The 19258-nt window shown below is 42.4% G+C and overlaps 1 protein-coding gene across 1 annotated transcript in view; it reads left to right on the top strand.

The window, feature by feature from the left end:
- The window catches only part of CCNYL1 (cyclin Y like 1), a 79648-nt gene extending 62830 nt beyond the window's left edge, over positions 1 to 16818 (top strand). The window contains exons 9-10 of the mRNA XM_040357363.1: positions 13613 to 13775; positions 15489 to 16818. Coding sequence (XP_040213297.1) covers positions 13613 to 13775; positions 15489 to 15605 — 280 coding nt within the window. The 3' untranslated portion in view covers positions 15606 to 16818. The remainder of the gene's footprint in view (positions 1 to 13612; positions 13776 to 15488) is intronic.
- Positions 16819 to 19258: the final 2440 nt, after the last annotated feature.

Here is a 19258-nt window from a genome sequence, read left to right as displayed (position 1 = left end):
CACTTGACATTACCATGTATCCTTGCTTGTGGTGCATGTTGCACCGATTATTGCACTTTCTGTAACCACCCTGACTCTATGCTCAATAAACGTTGTTTTGATTTAAAAAAAAAAAAAGCTAAGAACCAGGGCTGTTGAGCAGTTAGAATTTTATATTATGCAAGAATGGGACAGCCTTCCTCTCCCAAAATTCCAGCAACTGGTTTCCTCAGTTCCCAGACCTTTTACGGAGTGTGGTTAAAAGAGGGGTTGCTACAGCATGGTACACATGGCCCTGTCTCAACCCATTTGAAAAATGTTTCTGCCACCAATTTACAAAGTTATCTCTAGTTTTTTCATTTTTTTATTTTTTTTTACGAAAAGCCGATTCTTTCCTTTTTTATACAACAGTTTGCTTTAAAACAAGACGACTTGCTACCATATTGAGAACTGACAGATGTTTGCTCAATTTGATGCCAGACAAAAAAGTGACACAATTGACCTGATCACAAAATATTTACTTCAGATGCAAGACCACTTCCTTTTTAGAAATGTATAATACTATTAAAATAGAGCTTAACTGTGATAACGAAGTAACCTCGCGCTATTCCCCAGCCATTTATAAATGTGCCATTGACGCATGGACTCCAGGATTGCAGTTGTACTATCCTCCTTTAACTCACTTGCAGACACACTACACTAGAGCAGATGAAAGGAAATGGTACTTGCTGTTTATTAGCTCTGATGAACTCTGCAACATTATCACGGGATTGATAACAGGAATGGGCTCTTTTTTATTATTACTAAAGTACAGACGTATCCACAAAAGAAGTGGGCACATCACCAAGGCAACAAATGGATCGGCACAGAGCTGCAGCTATTATCTTGGTGAAAAGGGGCTCTTCAGGCAATATGAACTCATCACATAATAAATAAATAAATGCCACTATGGAACAAGGAATTCCCCTGCCCCCTCACAGGCATAAAAGAATCAAAACTTGTCAGATATTAGGATCAGTAAAAGCCACTGCCACTGGCAATCTTGGCTGCATCAATAACGCACCTGTTGTCATTCATTGTATATTTTTTTGCCTTTTATTGGTCCTCAGTAGAATGACCCCATGTTTAATTTGTGTTACTAGACAATAGCCCCCACAGAATGGTACCCCGTGCTTTGTGTGCATTATGAATAGCAAATTGTGCTACTTCTACAACTGCACATTAATGAATTACTAATTGAAGAATTACTAAAATTGATTTTGCTGTTCACTGCATAAAATGTGGGCGGCAATATCTACATCGGTAGTAAAAGAAGTATGTGAATGATGGCCGTGATGCAAAATAACACCACAAAGCTAACAAATTTTCATTTCCCTAACTCCCCGGCTAAATTATGTGGTAGATCTTATTGCTATCCTTTACAAAGGTACATGACACCATTTCAGGAACCTATGGATTTTTCAAGCTGAATTGTTGTGGAAAGTAGGGGAATATATTTCTGCACTCAAGACTTTTCCGTTGCGAAATCCGTAATTTAAGGCACTGCATGGCTTTTCAACGGCTTCTCCTTTTTACAGTCAAACGAAACCCTCTTTTTCTGCCAAGGAAGCTGCCATCTTACCCTCTGTTTTATCTTCAACTGCCACGATTCTGCAAACGTGTGTGAATTCTTTAACCATTTAAGGACCGGAAGAATTTGCTCCCTTAATGACCAAGCCAATTTTTTGCAATACGGCACTGCATCGGTTTAACTGACATTTGCACGGTCGTGCGACACTACCCAAACAAAATTGACGTCCTTTTTCATTCCACAAATAGAGCTTTCTTTTGGTGGTATTTGATCACCTCTGCGGGTTTTTTTGCGCTATAAACAAATTGCGAAGATTTTGAAGAACTTTTTTTGCTTTAATAAATATACAAAAAAATATATAAAACATATTCATCTGTTTAGATAGATAGATATCCATCTGTTATATAGTTAAAAAAAAAAATCGCAGTAGACATGTATTGATTTGGTTTGCGCAAATGTTATCACGTCTACAAACTATGAGATAGATTTATGGACTTTTGGCAGGGAAGGGGGTTAACACTTAGGGGCGATCGAGGGGTTACCTGTGTTCCCTGGGTTTGTTCTAACTGTAGGGGGGGATGAGCTGCCAGGGACATGACAGATCAGTTCCCAGTTCTGCCTCTAATAGGCGATCATGGGTTGCCGGCGGACATAGTCCGTTCAAACCACGGGCACGCTTCGCAGTGTGCAGCGTGAGCGCGCGGCCCATTCCCACAACTGCGTGAGCCGTGGTGCTCCTTCTGCAATTCAGGCAGGAGTTAAAGTGGAATTGCTGGCAAATTCAAGCTAGACAAATCTACCCCACCCTCATTCTAAGACTACTCTATCCACCCTGTAAAAAAGGGTGTCTATACTCCTCTGCTGAGGATGGAAAACAGCGCTTATCAAATGGTAAGAGCAGCAGCAGTGGAGACTCCACTTCTGCCGGTTTTTAACATTTGATCAGCGTTTTTATTCTTCCAAATGTAAGTGTTCTTACCTACATTAATTTGTTTTACATACAGTATTACACTATGTGCCCTTCACTTTTACTTTCAAATCCTTTTTGGCTCCACTTCCTGGCCCTTATTGGGTTACCACCCGGAAGCACCTTATATATTAGAACAACCCTCTTTTTCTTAAAGTGATCTGTGTGGGAGTCTTTTTTCTGGGAAGTGCAGCTGAGGATCCAGTTTTCAGTTGTTTACACCATGCCCAGTTGACCCTTTGAACATATGTTCTTCAGGGTTCACTGCCTTGGGTAAGCCTCTTCTTCTTTGGTTGGTGGTGGTTTCTTCTATTGCACTTGCTTTATTTCAGAATATTGGAAGTATTACTACCCCAATTCACATTGAACTTTTGATCATTATTTTGATCATTATTTTCACTTATTAGTGATTTTGTGTGTATGGTATGTGTGTATGTGTATGTGTATGTATATGTATATATATATATATATATATATATATATATATATATATATATATATATATATATATATATATATATATATATATATATATATATATATATATATATAAATATAAATTTTCAGTGTTTCACACCAATTTTTCAATTGTTTATTTATTCACTGATGTACAATATATTCAGGTGTTATCTTATTTGTTAAATGTGCTACACTTTTTATGTTTCTTCTGTCCTTTACCATTTGTCCACTGGTAGTGTCAGCTGCTCACTTTTAGACAGCGCAGAATTGTTTGTATTTTGTTACATTGTATCTAAGCATCACAAACCAAAAGTGCTATTTAATACATTTTTAATATTCAAAGCAAACTCCCACATCTATCTTTGTGCTTTATTTTGCTGAGAAATTACTTTGAAAAACATCCCCTAGCGTTTCTGGCCATGGCCACCTTGAGTAAGGGCGGATGATTCATGTTGCAATATCTTCCTGGAATCTATCTGCCCTTGGCTTGTGCAGGAAGGTGTGCTTAGTTGTAAAAAACCCTCCCCCCCCCCCCCCCCCCCCCCCACCCAAGACTCATCGATCTGACATAATTTGCCTAGGCATGGAAATCGGGAAGTAACTGAAGCAATGTAAAAAAAAAAAAGTTAAAAACAAGTAAATATGATCTGCGTTATTTACTAATGCTAGGAGCATAAAAATGGTCGATGTTGATTGAGAGTGAATTTCCTCTTTAACTACTTGTCAATTACCCTATAGCTTTTTTACTGTTACAGGGCAGCCATGCTGCGCAGGGTCACTTGTATGTATAAATGATCCTGCACTTTCAGGTAGCGGGCTTGAGTGTGCGCCACCGGCAGCTCGCTCCCACTGATTCTAGACAGCAGGAGCCAATCGGCAGTTCTCCAGACTCAATGTTCGCCGCCCCCCGCTGATCGTTTCTGACACAGTCAGACCGCCGTTCTGCCTGTGTACCACTGTAAACTAGGCAGATTGACGTTCTGTCAGTAAGGAAGGCATGGGTCATTGATCCATGCCTTTCCTAGTAAAAGCACCTCCCACACTACATTAAAACACTGGCTAAGCACACGGTTAACCCTTTGATCGACCCTGATAACCCCCTCACAGCCAATGTCATTCGTACAGTGATGGTGCATACTTTTTGCTCTGATTACTGTATTAATATCATTGATTGGTTCATGTTATGCTGGACTTGTCTCCACGATATGCCACGTACCATGGTGGTGGTGTGCATATGTAATTTGTAGCATGTTTATGCGATTTTGTGGATGCAATTTTTGTCATTCAGTATGCTTTATATTATATCACAAGGCATAATAAAATGCTCTTTGCCAAGACTGCCCTTTGTTATACATCTCTCATTCCAAGTCCCGAACTAACTCCCCCCCTTTTGTGTTGGAACCCAATTAAGCAATACTGTATACCTTGTATGCTTACTCCGCATGGTGATTGGTCTCATTTAAAGTCCCGCTGACCAAACTCTCTTTTTTCTGTTCAAATTTGGGATGGAGGCCATTTACCTATGGTGCCTTGGACCACACAATTTTTTCTAGTATCATTGATTTGTCTGCCGCAATATCAGTCCCGCTATAAGTTGCTGATCACTGCTATTATTAGTAAAAGCGTAATCAAATAAAAATTCCATAAATATGTCCCATAGTTTTGTAAACGCTATAACTTTTGCACAAACCAATCAATATACCCTTGGGATTTGATTATTTATATTTTGTTTATTGGATGTGTTTTATAGCGTATGGATTAGTTTTGTAGCATTTTCAAAATTTCTTAATTTTTTGTTTATAGCACAAAAGATAAAAAAATGCAGGTGTTCAAATGGCACCAAACAAAAGCTTTATTTGTGGGGGAATTTTATTTTGTTGGTGTCGTGCCACCACACAATTAAAGTAACGCAGTGCCGTATTGCAGAAATGGCCTGGTCATGAAGTGGGGGTAAAACTTCTGAAGCTAAAATGGTTACCAAACCAGTGCTCGGCAGTAACGGCCTGCATATCTATCTTGGCACAAATATCAAATGGATACAAATATAGTTGATTTTCTGTGTGTGTGTGTGTGTGTGTGTGTATATATATATATATATATATATATATATATATATATATATATATATATATATATATATATATATATATATATATATATATATATATACACACATACACACACACACACACACACACACACACACACACACACACACACACACACACACACACACACACACACACACACACACACACAGGTTTTCCTTGACAAGTGTTTTTAAAGATGGCATATCCTTGTCTGAACATTTTAGTCTGGGTTATCTTGCTTTGGATATGAGAATATTGGTCATTGTCAGCATTAATCCAACATAATGGAATCCATTTTTTATATTTCGTTCCTTGTAGCTTTCGCACTCCAGTAGCCATAACGGGTCAATTGAAAACTCTCTGGATAACCTCACTTCACTTTTTGATTAGCCTGCCTTCCTTCCTAAATGTGTATTTTTCTCATTCAGAGGGACACAGGAATTTGGGTACATTCCGGTTATATTGCTGCTAAAGGAGAATCGGACATTTGCAAATAGAAAAATGTGTAAACCTGCCCCTGTATAACCCCTCTACCTGGCATTCTTCAATTTTTGCTGATTGTTTTAGAGGGATGGATGCCTTTTTTCTTCAGGTCTGTTAAGAGGAAGCTAACCAAATTTTGCTAAACTTTTACAATTTATTTTTTTCTTCTATTTTACATTGCTGTTTGAGCAATCTGGTTCTGCGTTTTCTCAAATTACCTTTTGTTGGCTGTATGCGGATCCAGTTATCGGCAATAGAATGCCACACACCAAATGCAGGCCAGTCCAGGTGTAAAGGAATGGCTTTAGACTGTCTCTTCTCAGGCCACGCTTCTTAGAAGGGCATGACCTGAGTGGAGACAGACTGTCATTCCTTTAAACCTGGACTGGGCTGCCTTCAGTGTACGGCATTCTCTTTGATGTTTGGCACTTTACTATGAGCTTTGATGCTGGCACCCTCCAATGTTGGAGTCACCAGATTTAACCTATGGGGTGCCACACAAAGCAGCAGCATGGACTATTATTTGGGGTCACCGTGTGTACGCAGATCCTGCTTGACTGGATATTGTAGGGCTAGCCTGGAATGGGACCTTTGGGCACTGGGCTCTACATTTTTGTGCTTTCCAAACCTGGGTGTATTGTGTTGGCTTTGGAGTATTTTCCAAGTCCAGAGCTGTGTCACAATCCCAGGTGTCACCCTGTCTCTGAAGTTTTCTTTTGTGAGTATGCTTGGTCACGCTAAACCACTTGCAACTACTTTGCTATTTTTTATCACTGGGTGCCTTTCAGATTCCCCACTACTGCCAGTTTTACTAAGAAAAGGGTTAACGCTGAGGGACTGAACATTATCCCCCTGGGTGTTGTCTCGTACATATGCTTTTTTCCCCCTCACTTTCATTCCTTGTAAATAGCACTATCCAGCTTCTGCTCCTGCTTTGAAAAGCACCATGTTAAACTCTGTGACCATCCGGCCCTCATTAGTACCAACTGCCTGGAAATTCTTTCCTCCCACTTTGCGCCTAGCTTCAGTTTTGCCATGCGGGTTCAGATGTCTGTACAGACACACAGTGGGCAACATCCCGCTGCAATGGGTGACCCCCAGCTCCCAACTCTACAGGGAGTGTAGACTTGTCTGTTCTTCTGACTTCTCTATCCTAGGGAACAGACAACTGCTTTGTGGAATCCTCTGCTTTATTATCAGGAGCCTCCACGGAAGCTCAGGAGTCTGACCACAAAAGCTCTAAACACGCTCTGACAACATCCCCTGCAGAGTATATTTCAGACCTTCCCAAGGCCTTAGATCAAGCCAAGTCACTAAGTCTCCTGCCCACCAATTCAGAATTACAATGGGTTGTTCTGAATCATGCATTTGGAGGATCGGCTAAAACGTGTGAAAACTTTTGTGCTACTAATTTCCTACTTATTTCATATACAGCTATCTGTAGCAAGCTTACACTAATATACTTTTTAGTGTGTGAAACCTATATTTAAAACAGTTTAGTGCTGAGCGGTTAGATGTATTTAGCCGCCTGACAAGTCGCACTCCATTCAGTGCAATGGAACCGTTCTAATTGGAGCGACTCCAGTTGCTCTGACTTTGAAAAAGGTTCCTGTTCTACTTGGGGATGATTTCGGAGCGGCTTGCACTGACTTCTATTACAGAAGTCGTTTGGAAGCCGCGCTGACGTCTTGCTGTATGGGGCGGCTTCAGAGCCAGTGTGAACCGGCACTAAAGGGTCTTGGACACCACTCGAGAGTGGGCTCAGTGTTATCCATGAGAGGGAGTTAGTAAGTAAATATATATATATATATATATATATATATATATATATATATATATATATATATATATCTATCTCTCCTAACACCCTAGAGCAGGGATAAGCAATTAGCGGACCTCCAGCTGTTGCCAAACTACAAGTTCCATCATGCCTCTGCCTCTGGGTGTCATGCTTGATACTGTCAGTCTCGCTATGCCTCATGGGACTTGTAGTTTGGCAACAGCTGGAGGTCCGGTAATTGCATATCCCTGCCCTAGAGAATAAAATGGCGATCATTGCAATACTTTCTGTCATGCCATATTTTCGCAGCGGTCTTACAAGCGCACTTTTTTTGGGAAAAAATTACACTTTTTTTAATTAAAAAATAAAACCGTAAAGTTATCCCCATTTTTTTTTTATATTATGAAAGATAATGTTACGCCGAGTAAATTCATACCCAACATGTCGCGCTTCAAAATTGCGTCCGCTCGTGGAATGCCGACAAACTTTTACCCTTTAAAATCTTCATAGGCGACGTTTAAAAAAAATCTACAGGTTGCATGTTTTGAGTTAGAGGAGGTCTAGAGCTAGAATTATTGCTCTTGCTCTACCAATCGCGGCGATACCTCACTTGTGTGGTTTGAACACCGTTTACATATGCGGGCACTGTTCACGTATGTGTTCGCTTCTGCGCACAAGCTCATCGGGACGGGGTGCGTTTTCTGGCTCCTAACTTTTTTAGCTGGCTCCTAGATTCCAAGCAAATTTGTCAAACCCTGACTTAAATATAGTCCAAACTTGGCACCAAGATTCATCCACTCAAAGCTCAGTCTCAGCTGGATGACTAGTTGATCACATGTCACACACTTTACCGCCACTTCTGCCTTAAGCCCTAGTTATAAGTTATTGGGTGCTTCGTCTTGCACTTTTGCCACACCTGGGTTACGGTCTACACCCCATACCTTACTCGGTGAGTACCCCCCAGGGGAATACACTCGCAAGTAGTTCTGGCAGAGACCAGGTGCAACGAGTTGATGCAAAATTGCACGTGAACGTTTGCTCTGCTGAAGGCCTGCGCAACACTCAGTGGCGGTGCAAGGGATGCTTTGTCACAAGAACCGGCTCCAACACTGGACTTGGCATCCAATTTTTGTGGCCTTCTTGGCTAAAGCTAAATTCTTTGCATCTTTGTGCCTTTTTTCTTCAGACAGATACCTAATAATAATAGAACAACCATTTTTGTCTCGGGCCCAGAAACGCTATGCCTCTACCCATCCTGTTTCTCAATCGAAATCTAATCTCAATATGCCAGTCCTAGAATGCAATATCAAGAGGATATTGAGGCAGTATTGGAGGAAGCTCTCAGTCTGTCAGTCTGTCGTCGTCCCCCACACACACACAGATTGCCATCAGGTCCAGCTCTTGCTTCAATTACAGTATGTCTAACTGCACTAGGACAATGCTGTTGGATCTTCTTATTACAGCTATTGCGTTTTGCTCTGCTTTTCTGTGTAGTTCCCCCAGAGCATGTCATTGGACACGTTTCCAGAATGGCTTCACTCTCCATTCACATGTGCCGACGCTGCCTGCAAACTGTGCCTAATTCATTTGCCTTTCCAAGGAAGACATCTGTTTGGCGAAGCACTTGACCAATCCATCAGAGGTCACAAGTGGGAAGGTTTCATTAAAAAAACTGAAAGGTCCCAAAATCACATTTCTCAGGAGCCCCCAGCTCCTCTAAATGTAGAGCACCCATCTGCTGTAACCAGGCTTCAGCCTTTTCTTTTTTAGTGCAAGATTTCGTCCACCAAGGACCTAATGGTAGTTGCCTTTGAGGCAGTACCTTTTGCTCAATTCAATTGAAGAATTCTCAAACAATATCTTGACCTAGAAAAAGCAGCCTCTTTCTCTTGATTTGCCTATGCTCCTGTCCAGCCAAACAAGGAGTTCTTTATTTTGGTGGATCACCACCCCAGACCTACCCGTGGGGGGGACCCTTCTTTTCCTATTACTGGAAAGTAATCACAGCAGACACTAGTCTTAGGTTGGTCTGGATTGTTTCAATCCATAAGTCAAAGAAAAATCAACATATTTGAGCCAAGAGCTGTCAGTTTGGTCCTGTAGCACTGGACCCCCTGGATTACCCATTCTCTGAAGGGGCATCCTATCGGTATGCAGTCAGTACCACTGCAGTGGCCTACAAACCCTATCAAGGGGGCAACAGGAGTCTGGCTACCTTGAGGAAAGACAAGCAGATTATCTTAGACAGAAATGTGCTCTCCGATCTGTGGTCCACTTCCCAAGAGTTGACAACTGTAAGGCAGATTATTTCCATCACGTGGATCGAGGAGAATGGGCTTTTCATCCAGATGTTTTCAATTTGAGATGCCGGAAATGTGGGATGTGGTCAGTGGCTAAGTGGTTAGCACTTCCACTTAGCAGCACAGGGTCATCAGTTTGAATTTCAACCATGACACTAGGTGCATTGAACTTTCATGTTCTCCCTGTGCCTGCATGGGTTTCCTCCCATACTCCAAAGACATGTTGGTAGGTTAGTTTGTCTAACTTGGCACTGGTAGGTATGTATGTGTGTCGGGGACCTTTTTAAATTGTAAGTTCCTTGTTCACTGATGTGAATTTAAAATATTTTAAAGGGGTTGTAATGGTAAAAAATAAAATCCCTAAATAGCTTTACCTTAGTGAAGTCCATCACTTACCTCATCCTTCAATTTTGCTTTTAAATGTTCTTATTTCTTCTGAGAAATCCTCACTTCCTGTTCTTCTGTCTGTAACTCCACACGGTAATGCAAGGCTTTCTCCCAGGTGTGGAGTGTCGTGCTTGCCCCCTCCCTTGAGGGGGGAGGGGCAAGCAGGAGAGTCAGGATGCCCACTAACACACAGCTCCTTTCTCTATCTGCAACGTAGAGAGCGTCCTGACTCTCCTTCTCGCCCCCTCCCCCTCAAGGGAGGGGGCAAGCACGACACTCCACACCTGGGAGAAAGCCTTGCATTACTGTGTGGAGTTACAGACAGAAGAACAGGAAGTGAGGATTTTTCAGACGGAATAAGGACATTTAAAAGCAAAATCGAAGGTTTAGGTAAGTGAAGGAGGACTGCACCAAGGTAAAGAAAGCTGTTTAGGACAACCCCTTTAAAGCACTGCTTAAAGAGGAGGTCCAGTTTAAAAAAAAATTAAGTCAGCAGTTAAAGTAGGTGACCGCGATATTGTGTCAATCTCTCCTTTTCTCAGCGAGATTGACCACCTACGAGCCCCGTCGCGGGAGCCAGCTCGCCGCGACAGGGAATGGCCCACATAGAAGCGACGGGAATCAGACTTAGATTCCCGCCAATTCTAGACGCCGTGTTTGGTATGAATTATGAGGGGGAACTCCACGCCAAATTTTAAATAAAAAAACGTCATGGGTTCCCCTCCAGGAGAACCCCCCTATGCAGAAAAAAACGGCGTGGGGGAACCCACAATCCATACCAGACCCGTATCCGAGCACGCCGCCCGGCTGGTCAGGAAAGGAGTGGGGACGAGCGAGCGCCCCCCCTCCTGAACCGTACCAGGCCGCATGCCCTCAACACACCCTGTCCCCATGTTAAGGACCGGGCCTCTTCCCGACAACCTTGGCTGTTGGTTGTCGGGGTCTGGGAGCTTATTGGAACCTGGGAGCCCCCTTTAATAAGGGGGCCCCCCAGATACCGGCCCCCCACCCTAGGTGAATGAGTATGGGGTACATCGTACCCCTACCCATTCACCTGGAGGAAAAGTGTCAATAAAATAAACACACAACACAGGTTTTTTTTTTTTTTAAATAATTTGTAAGCTCCGGGGGGTCTTCGCCGCTCTCCGGTGTCTTCTTCTGGGCTGGCCGCCGCTATCTTCTTTGAAGTTCTTTTACTAGCGGCGGCCAGCCCGGTCGTCTTTGTCGCCTTCTGTCTTCTTTTCTTCCGATGTTGACTCAACGCTCCCTCCCGCTGTAATGCCGGGTGTGCGGTGCGCAACGATTTATATAGGCCTGTTTTAACATCGCCGTCCCAGCATGCTCAGTGGGTCACGGAGCAAGCTGGGACTGTGACGTCATAAGAGGCCTATATAAATCATTGCGCACCGCACACCCGGCATTACAGCGTGAGGGAGCGTTGAGTCAACATCAGAAGAAAAGGCAGAAGGCGACAAAGACGACCGGGCTGGCTGCCGCTAGTAACGGAGCTTCAAAGAAGGGACCGGAGAGAGAGCGGGAGAAGTCCCGGGGAGAGTGGAGAAGACCCCCGGAGCTGACTAATTATTTTAAAAACCTGTGTTGTGTGTTTTATTGACACTTTTTTCCTCCAGGTGAATGGGTAGGGGTACGATGTACCCCATACTCATTCACCTAGGGTGGGGGGCTCCCAGATTCCAATAAGCCCCCCGCCCGCAGACCCTGACAACCAACAGCCAGGGTTATCGGGAAGAGGCCCTGTTCTTATCAACATGGGGACATGGCGCTTTGGGGTGGGGGGCCGCAGGGCATGGGTCTACGGATTGTGGGGGAACCCCCACGCCATTTTTTTGGGCGTAGGGGGGTTCTCCTTACAATCCATGCCAGACCGAAGGGCCTGGTATGCTCCTGGAGAGGAACCCATGCAGGTTTTTTATTTAAAACTTGGCGTGGAGTTCCCCCTCATGATACATGCCAAACACGGCATCTAGAATTGGCGGGAATCCAAGTCGGATCCCTGCCGCTTCTATGTCGTGCTCGCTGGAATATGCTTTTCCTATTCCAGCGAGTGCAAGATGTCAGCACCCTGTCGCCCAGAACCAGCGCAATGACGTTGTGCTGGAAACACATTCTCGCAGACAGGTACTGTACTAACACTGTAGCTGCTGACTTTCAATAAGGATGCTTGCCTGTCCAGGGTGTCTGCGATGTTGGCAGCCAAAGCCGAGCAATCGCTCGGGTCTCGGCTGCCCCGCCGCCATCCTCGGTGAGAGAATCAGGAAGTGAAGCGTTGCGTCTTCACTGCCCGATTCCCTACTGCACGAGCCGTGTGGTGCTACGGACCGTGGATCAGGAAGTGTCAGATTGGGACGATCTGCCTAGCAACAGGCACTTCAGGTATGTATAAAAAAAATATATATATTTTTGCAGCATTTTTCAGGGTGGAGCTCCTTTTTTTTTAATTGATGCGGCTTTGCAAGTTCCTAAAATAAACAAATGTGGACATTCTAACCTCCAAATTCAACAACAAACTACCTCTCTTGCCAGAACCAGGGATCTTTTATTAAGGCATCTCAGTTCAGACTTATTTAGGTCTTCCAATGCAAGTGCTAGAGCTAAAATTCTCAGAGAAATCTCCTGTTTTTAAATGCATATTCCAAAAGATTAGTGGGAGTTTCCTGGGCTTTTCAGCATCCTGCCTCTGTAGCCCACTTGTGTAAGGCCAAATTCTGTTCAACGTTTTAAAAGGTGGTTGAGTCTTCTGCTGATGCAGCTTTTGGCCACCAGGTCCTCAGTCTGACATTGGGTTTTGTGACCCTCATTGAGCCTGTTGGCACAGGGCTTGACACATTTGCTTGAAATCTAGGAGCCAGCTAGAAAAGTTGGGAGCCAATTTTTTTTTCCCAGCATGGGGACATGTGTAGCCATGTGTAAATTGTGTTACTGCAAATAAATGTATTGTATGTATTTGTATAAAATAATTGGATTTTTCCCAATAGTGCTTATTTTTTTTAACTGACACTTTTAATTGGGGTTTAAATAGGAACACAATTTTTTTTTTTATTTTTTTTTTTATAAAATATCAGATTGCTTTTACTGACATCAGATGACTTTGTACCTTTTTGGAAAGCAGATGGGCAGTGAGAACAGGCAGGGGAAACCCTCGGTGCTGACGGTGACTGCTTGTCGCAGCCCCGACCACCACAAGAGGGCGTCAGTTCCCTGATGTAAGCATCTCGCTCAAGCAGGCCGCGGTCTCAATTACTGGCCCTCACGGCTTCTTAGTCTGCGCACCCGCGGGCGGGGACAGCATGGGGACAAGACACATGCCGCAGTGTAGCCCAGGCGCCAGGCCGCTATTTCCAGTTGCCCTTGTGACCTGGCGCCTGGGGTTTGTCGAACCCTGTGTTGGCACGTGTCCTTGTTGTTGTCCGCGCTTCCTATTTATTACTTGGGGACGTTCCATGGTATATGAGTATTCTTTCTGTGTCCTGTACTGTACTCCAAGATAAAGAATTTACGGGCATGTTAAAGTTCCTTTTTTGTTCTAACGTGCATTTTTTTTGTTAATTTACATTGTGTCTTTAATTCTAATATCAGGAATGAAATGGAGAGGCACTTCCTTGAGCTGCTGCAGTTCAACATTAATGTCCCTGCCAGCGTATATGCCAAATACTACTTTGACCTGCGATCTCTTGCGGATGATAATAACCTTAGTTTTCTTCTGGAACCCCTCAGCAACGAAAGGGCACAGAAACTAGAGGTAAAATCTGTTTTGATTTTTGTTTGTATAAATTGATATTCAGTGCCTAAAGTATAGGCACAACTTTTTTTTTTTTTTTTTATAGAGTAAGACAGTGCTATAACCTCTTATTCAGATGTTTTTGCCTTCTTTGTCTCATTGGGGAGATTTACCTTCAATTCTGTCCCAACGCCAAAACAGGAAGTGAGTGGAAAAATCTGCAAATTAAGGGAATCCGTTGGGGTCCCCCTGCTCACCAGAACTAGTGTTCCTATTGTATGATTTATTATTTTTGGTAAGACGCAAGATGGTGTCCCTGTCTCTATAATTAAGGAACTTGAGGATTTAAAGGTTCGTGGGGATGCACATTGTGGTGGTGGTGATCTGGCTTCAAGGTGGAGAATGCCCACCGATTGGAATGTTGCTGAGAATGCAGGTCTGCCAAATGTGGTGATGAGCAAGCTCTCCGGAAGGGTTGTGGGTGAGGTCGGATCCCTCTGCACCTTCAGCCCCACAAATCTGAGGTTACACCGCTGGAGCCTGTTTACCATGTCATTTTGTTTTTGCTGCACAGCATGCAGTTGATGTTGGAGACTCTCGGTGGTAACCTGCAATGGCAGCAGGTCGACCTCCACGTGGCTGAACCAGTTCTCCCCCTCTGTAATTCACTTTCAGTTCCTGCAGGTCTTGCCCAATAAGGGAGATATCGGTCTTCACCTCCTCTATTTTACTTGTCAGGGTGCTCTGACAATTAGATTTTGCCTCCTGAACCTTCACGGTGTCAATGCTAGCTGGATCACTGGTAGGAAGCGTGGACACTTCATCTTCCATCAGTGTCCTTCTCCTTGAGCCGGAATTTTTCCAACTTCGAGATTGTATCAGTTGCCTTCTTCGAAGAAATGTGCCAACTGGAGGGAGAAACTGGATAGTGCATAGTAGGTAGAAGAGCAGTAGGAAAGCCACAGGATTATAGAAAATGTATCATTCTCAAGCAGAGCTCCCGAACTGTGCTCCTCACATCGTTCCAGGTCACGCCCCCCATTGTAAGATTTATTGCATTTCTGGGGACATCCCACAACTTGGGACTTTTACTTTCAGTGATAATATTAAACGGGCAAATAGAGGGCGAATCTCGCTAATGGGGAACAGACAGCAGTAAAAACCTGAAAAGGGGTTCTAATCCACCTCCACTCTATCCCAAAGATACTTTAATTGAAAATATTTTTTTTGTTTAATATTGCTTCTCTATCATTGCCCAGACTGTTTTTTCCTTAAAGGGGTTGTTAAGGTAAACATTTTACCATTTTACAGAGAAATCCTCACTTCCTGTTCTTCTGTCTGTAACTCCACACAGTAATACAAGGCTTTCTCCCTGGTGTGCAGTGTCGTGCTTGCCCCCTCCCCTGCAATACAGGAGTGTCAGGACGCCCACGAACACACAGCTTCTATCTCTCTCTGCAACGTAGAGAGCGTCCTGTATTCCAGGGGAGGGGGCAAGCACGACACTCCACACCAGGGAAAAAGCCTTGCATTACTGTATGGAGTTACAGGCAGAAAAACAGGAAGTGAGGATTTCTTGGAAGAAATAAGGACATTTAAAGGCAAAATCCAAGGATGAGGTAAGTAAAGGAAGCTATTTGGGGATTTTTTTTTTTTTTTTTACCTTTACAACCTTTTTAAATACATATTTATTAAACTGTGTAACCTAAGGTGTTGTGTTTGTTTTTTACATAGGCCATCTCCAGGCTATGTGAGGATAAGTACAAAGACTTATCTAAAGCTGCGATGAGGAGGTCTATCAGTGCTGACAACCTAGTGGGAATTCGGCGTACTCATGCCATTATTTCCTGATGCAAGCTCAACAGGAATGAGGCACAGCTACAACACTATTGGTGTGCAACATGAACTTCAGGCACTACCAAGCTTCCCACACTCTCTTCTGTACACTATATTGAGCCAGCAGTGTCTTCCAGCACAAGGGTTGTGGGGGGCAAGAGAAATTGAATCCAGGGACGCTACAAACCCTTTTTGAAAACGAAGGAGCATACACCATGGGAACCGAGAAGAGAGTCTTGTAAAGAGCAGCACACCGGCTTTACACAGAATAACAAGTGGTGTATCAAAAGTGAAATCATTTTCTCAGACATCCCTCAACCACCTACATTTGTATGCTTACTGTGTAGGCCTATAGCTGTGACCGATATTTTTAACACTATATAGATTGACGTTTAGACGCTAAAACACTAATTGTGTATCTTTTTTTGGACTTTTTTGTCCTGTTGCCCACTTTTATTTTCTATTCATTTTGGATTCAGTTGTACATGATGTTTTAATATTTATCTTTCCAAACCATGCAAAGCCATAGTTGAGCAAACAAAAAAGCTCAGTCGGAGGGAAAAAATAAAACATTTTTTTTCTTTTTATGCTGGGATATTTCAGAATGTTTGTAATAAATCTGGTTATTTCTCTGTGCAATGTTTCAACTTACCGCAATCTACCAGCGCAACCACCAGAATGGGTTGGTTAATATGATGACTGTCCAAAGAAGGTTTTTTTTTTTTTTTTGGAACTGGCATGTACTACTGTAACTAATGGTGCTCCCCCATAAATTATGCATTTTAAGACACTGCAAAACAAAATAAACTTTAAACTTTTTTAAATTTTACACCACTTGCTCATCTCTCAGTGATGTAAAGATGTATTTTGTGCACTACCTGCTGCTAATTGATGGTCCTTTTAGTGCTGTCTTCTCTTGAACTGAAATTTTACTTACCGTGCACACTTTATTCATATCTGTGGAAGATGCAAAGAGCTCTGTTCTACCCTAACTAATGAATACAGCATGTCTGTATATAAACATTGGAAGTCTTACTGTGATCATTTCAGAGACATGACACTGTACTTTTAGTTTCAAGATCAGTAGTATGTATCGTGGTTGGTCAATGCCAAATTCAGTCAGAGCTACAGATATGTTGGTTATAATATAGTCCTTACATACTACCATAAAGACAAAATCTGATAATTTGCGTAATTCCTGATGATAAAGCCAATAAAAATTAGTCTGCTGAACTGATCATAATTGACTGTTAAACTACCTGTACAGGGGAGGTTATTTTGTGTAAAACAAAGCTCTTTTGCTTGGCTTTTCTCCAAGCAATCTCAATTATAAAGTTTTTTTTTTTTTTTTTTATGTACTGATGAATTGCAGTGAAAGGATCAATTCGGCAACATGTGTAGTTGCTATTTAAAGTTCTGTTTTTTGTTTTCTCTAACCATATATTCGATTTACTCTCAGATTTATAGTGTTAAAAATGTAACTAACAGTCTCCTGAGCAACACTCCATTAAAACGGAACTCCTGGCAGAAATTATTTCGCATGTGCATGTTGGTCCTTTCTTGCCTTTTGAAAATAGGTTCTCTGTTCCATGCACAGATATGGTGTGTGTCTGAGAAACCCATATTTTTATTTCCTGAAATATAGGATTTTGTCTCCCTTATATTCATGTGCAAGGCCAGGGACTAATATGCCCTCTTTTGCCCCCTGGCCCCGCCAGTCTTGTTACTTCCACCCTGTAGTCCTGTAGCAAGTGAAGTGGGAGCGTCAGACTCCCTTACTAAACCACCCACTGTATCGGCATTGATTGATTGATTGACAGGCCAGGGGGTTCCTGGTTGTCTGTCCACTTCCAGTGGCATCACAATTTTACTAACAGGCTAGGAGTCTTCTGGTCTCTCATACCCGCCATTACATCTGTGATTGGTGCCCATTCAAGTGGCATTGGAAGAAAAGAGGAGGATGTTTGTCTTTGCCTGCATTATACCTCCTACGGGTGCCCAGCTGAAGCTGCCTTTTATGAATTGTGGAGATGATTAACAGCAGAACTGTGAGGCATTTTAGCAGCTTTCATATTTTGTGAGCTGGGGCTACTAATGTGTGATTTTTATTTGCATCCTGGAGTTCTTCTTGAACTTCGGTTTTGACTCGAGATCCCATTATTGCACATAGCGTAAAACTTTCAGAAAGATCAAAGCCTTATTTACCTTGAAACCATTTCTATGATTTGTGTTCGTCCCGAAATGGATGTTTTTTTTTTTTTCTTCTTTTTTTTTTACCAGTATTTTAGAAATTAAAAAGCTAATCATTAGTAGAAGTGCTTGCAAAGTCCCAGACAAACCATCAATTGATAAATATGTATTTTCACAAGGAAATATATTTCCCTCCCAGCATTTCTGCCTACGCCTCCCACAGCACCAAATATCCAAAATGTTATATAGGGAAAGCTTAAACTGCTTTGGATGGTGCTGAAAAAAGTCCATAGCCAACAAGCAAAAATTTGCAGCTGTTTTAATGAATGTACGGAAATGCAAATTATGGGAATTTGCTTTCTTTTTTGATCTGTGAAGAAATGTTTTAGTATTATGGAAATTGGTAATTGAAGTCTACTTGATCATTAAAGTTGAAGACTTTTGGTTATGAATTTTAACTTACAAGCGACCCTGTCACCCAAGTAATTTTAAAACTGAGGAACTGTTCATACATTTTTTGAGTTTTGATATGTAAACCACACAGCTGTTTGCTAAAAGAGTGGGGCTAGATTAATACCTCAACGTTTTTCTTATAGTATTGCTGTGTGTTTTAGGCACATTTTGTTCACTACCATGGAAGGTTTATTGTACTGGAAACCATACCAAAGATGCAGCAAGCAAGGATTGTTGTACACTCCAGTAAAATAGATGTGCGAATGTTGCCTAATGGTCAAATAGTGGAGATCTATTTGACAATTAGGGGGGAAAAAAATACAAGATGAGAACCTATTTTTAATTATACTTTGTGTGTGTGTTTTTTTTTTCCAGCTGCTGATGTAAGAGCTTAGAACATGCTAATTTGAGGCATTCTGAATGCCTTTTATATTGGTGTTCTTTCTCAGCCTCTGTCTTATTCTCGGATGCAGCCATGTTTGTTTGACCTTGTCCATAGAGGTGAATAACTGATGGGACCAGCATTGGAAATGTAAAATATGATACCAGTTACATATATTTGTGTCTGCCACTGAATTCAGCACAACAAGGTCCCAAGTGTTGGTGAACAATGTATTTTTCGATTTAGGACAGGACTATTCCCTAATTGAAACCTAATATTTGATTTTGTAATCCTGCACATGTGGCAATGCAACACCCTAGGGAATGGCGTGGATCAATTTGCCTGATCCACGCATATGCATTGATCACCCTATGTTTTAAGTTAATCAAGACATAAGTGTACAACTTTAGCCTGTGACACAATTTGAAATCTTTTAAAGTACTTTTTGATGAGAAGCTTACATAAAGGGGTTGGAATGGTTATATATATATATACACACACAAACCTATCAAACTTCCCTCTAGATCCTCGTCTTCTGGGGTCCCTCTGCGGCTGTCTCGGCTCCTCACCGCAAGAGCTAACCCCCTTCTGGGAAGCGCTCTCCCAAGGGGGTTAGCTTGTGGGTGCTCTCCTGTGATAGTCG

This window comes from Rana temporaria, chromosome 6 (genome assembly GCF_905171775.1).
Source record: "Rana temporaria chromosome 6, aRanTem1.1, whole genome shotgun sequence".
Classification (NCBI taxonomy): domain Eukaryota; kingdom Metazoa; phylum Chordata; class Amphibia; order Anura; family Ranidae; genus Rana; species Rana temporaria.
This window is presented reverse-complemented; position numbering and strand designations above follow the sequence as displayed.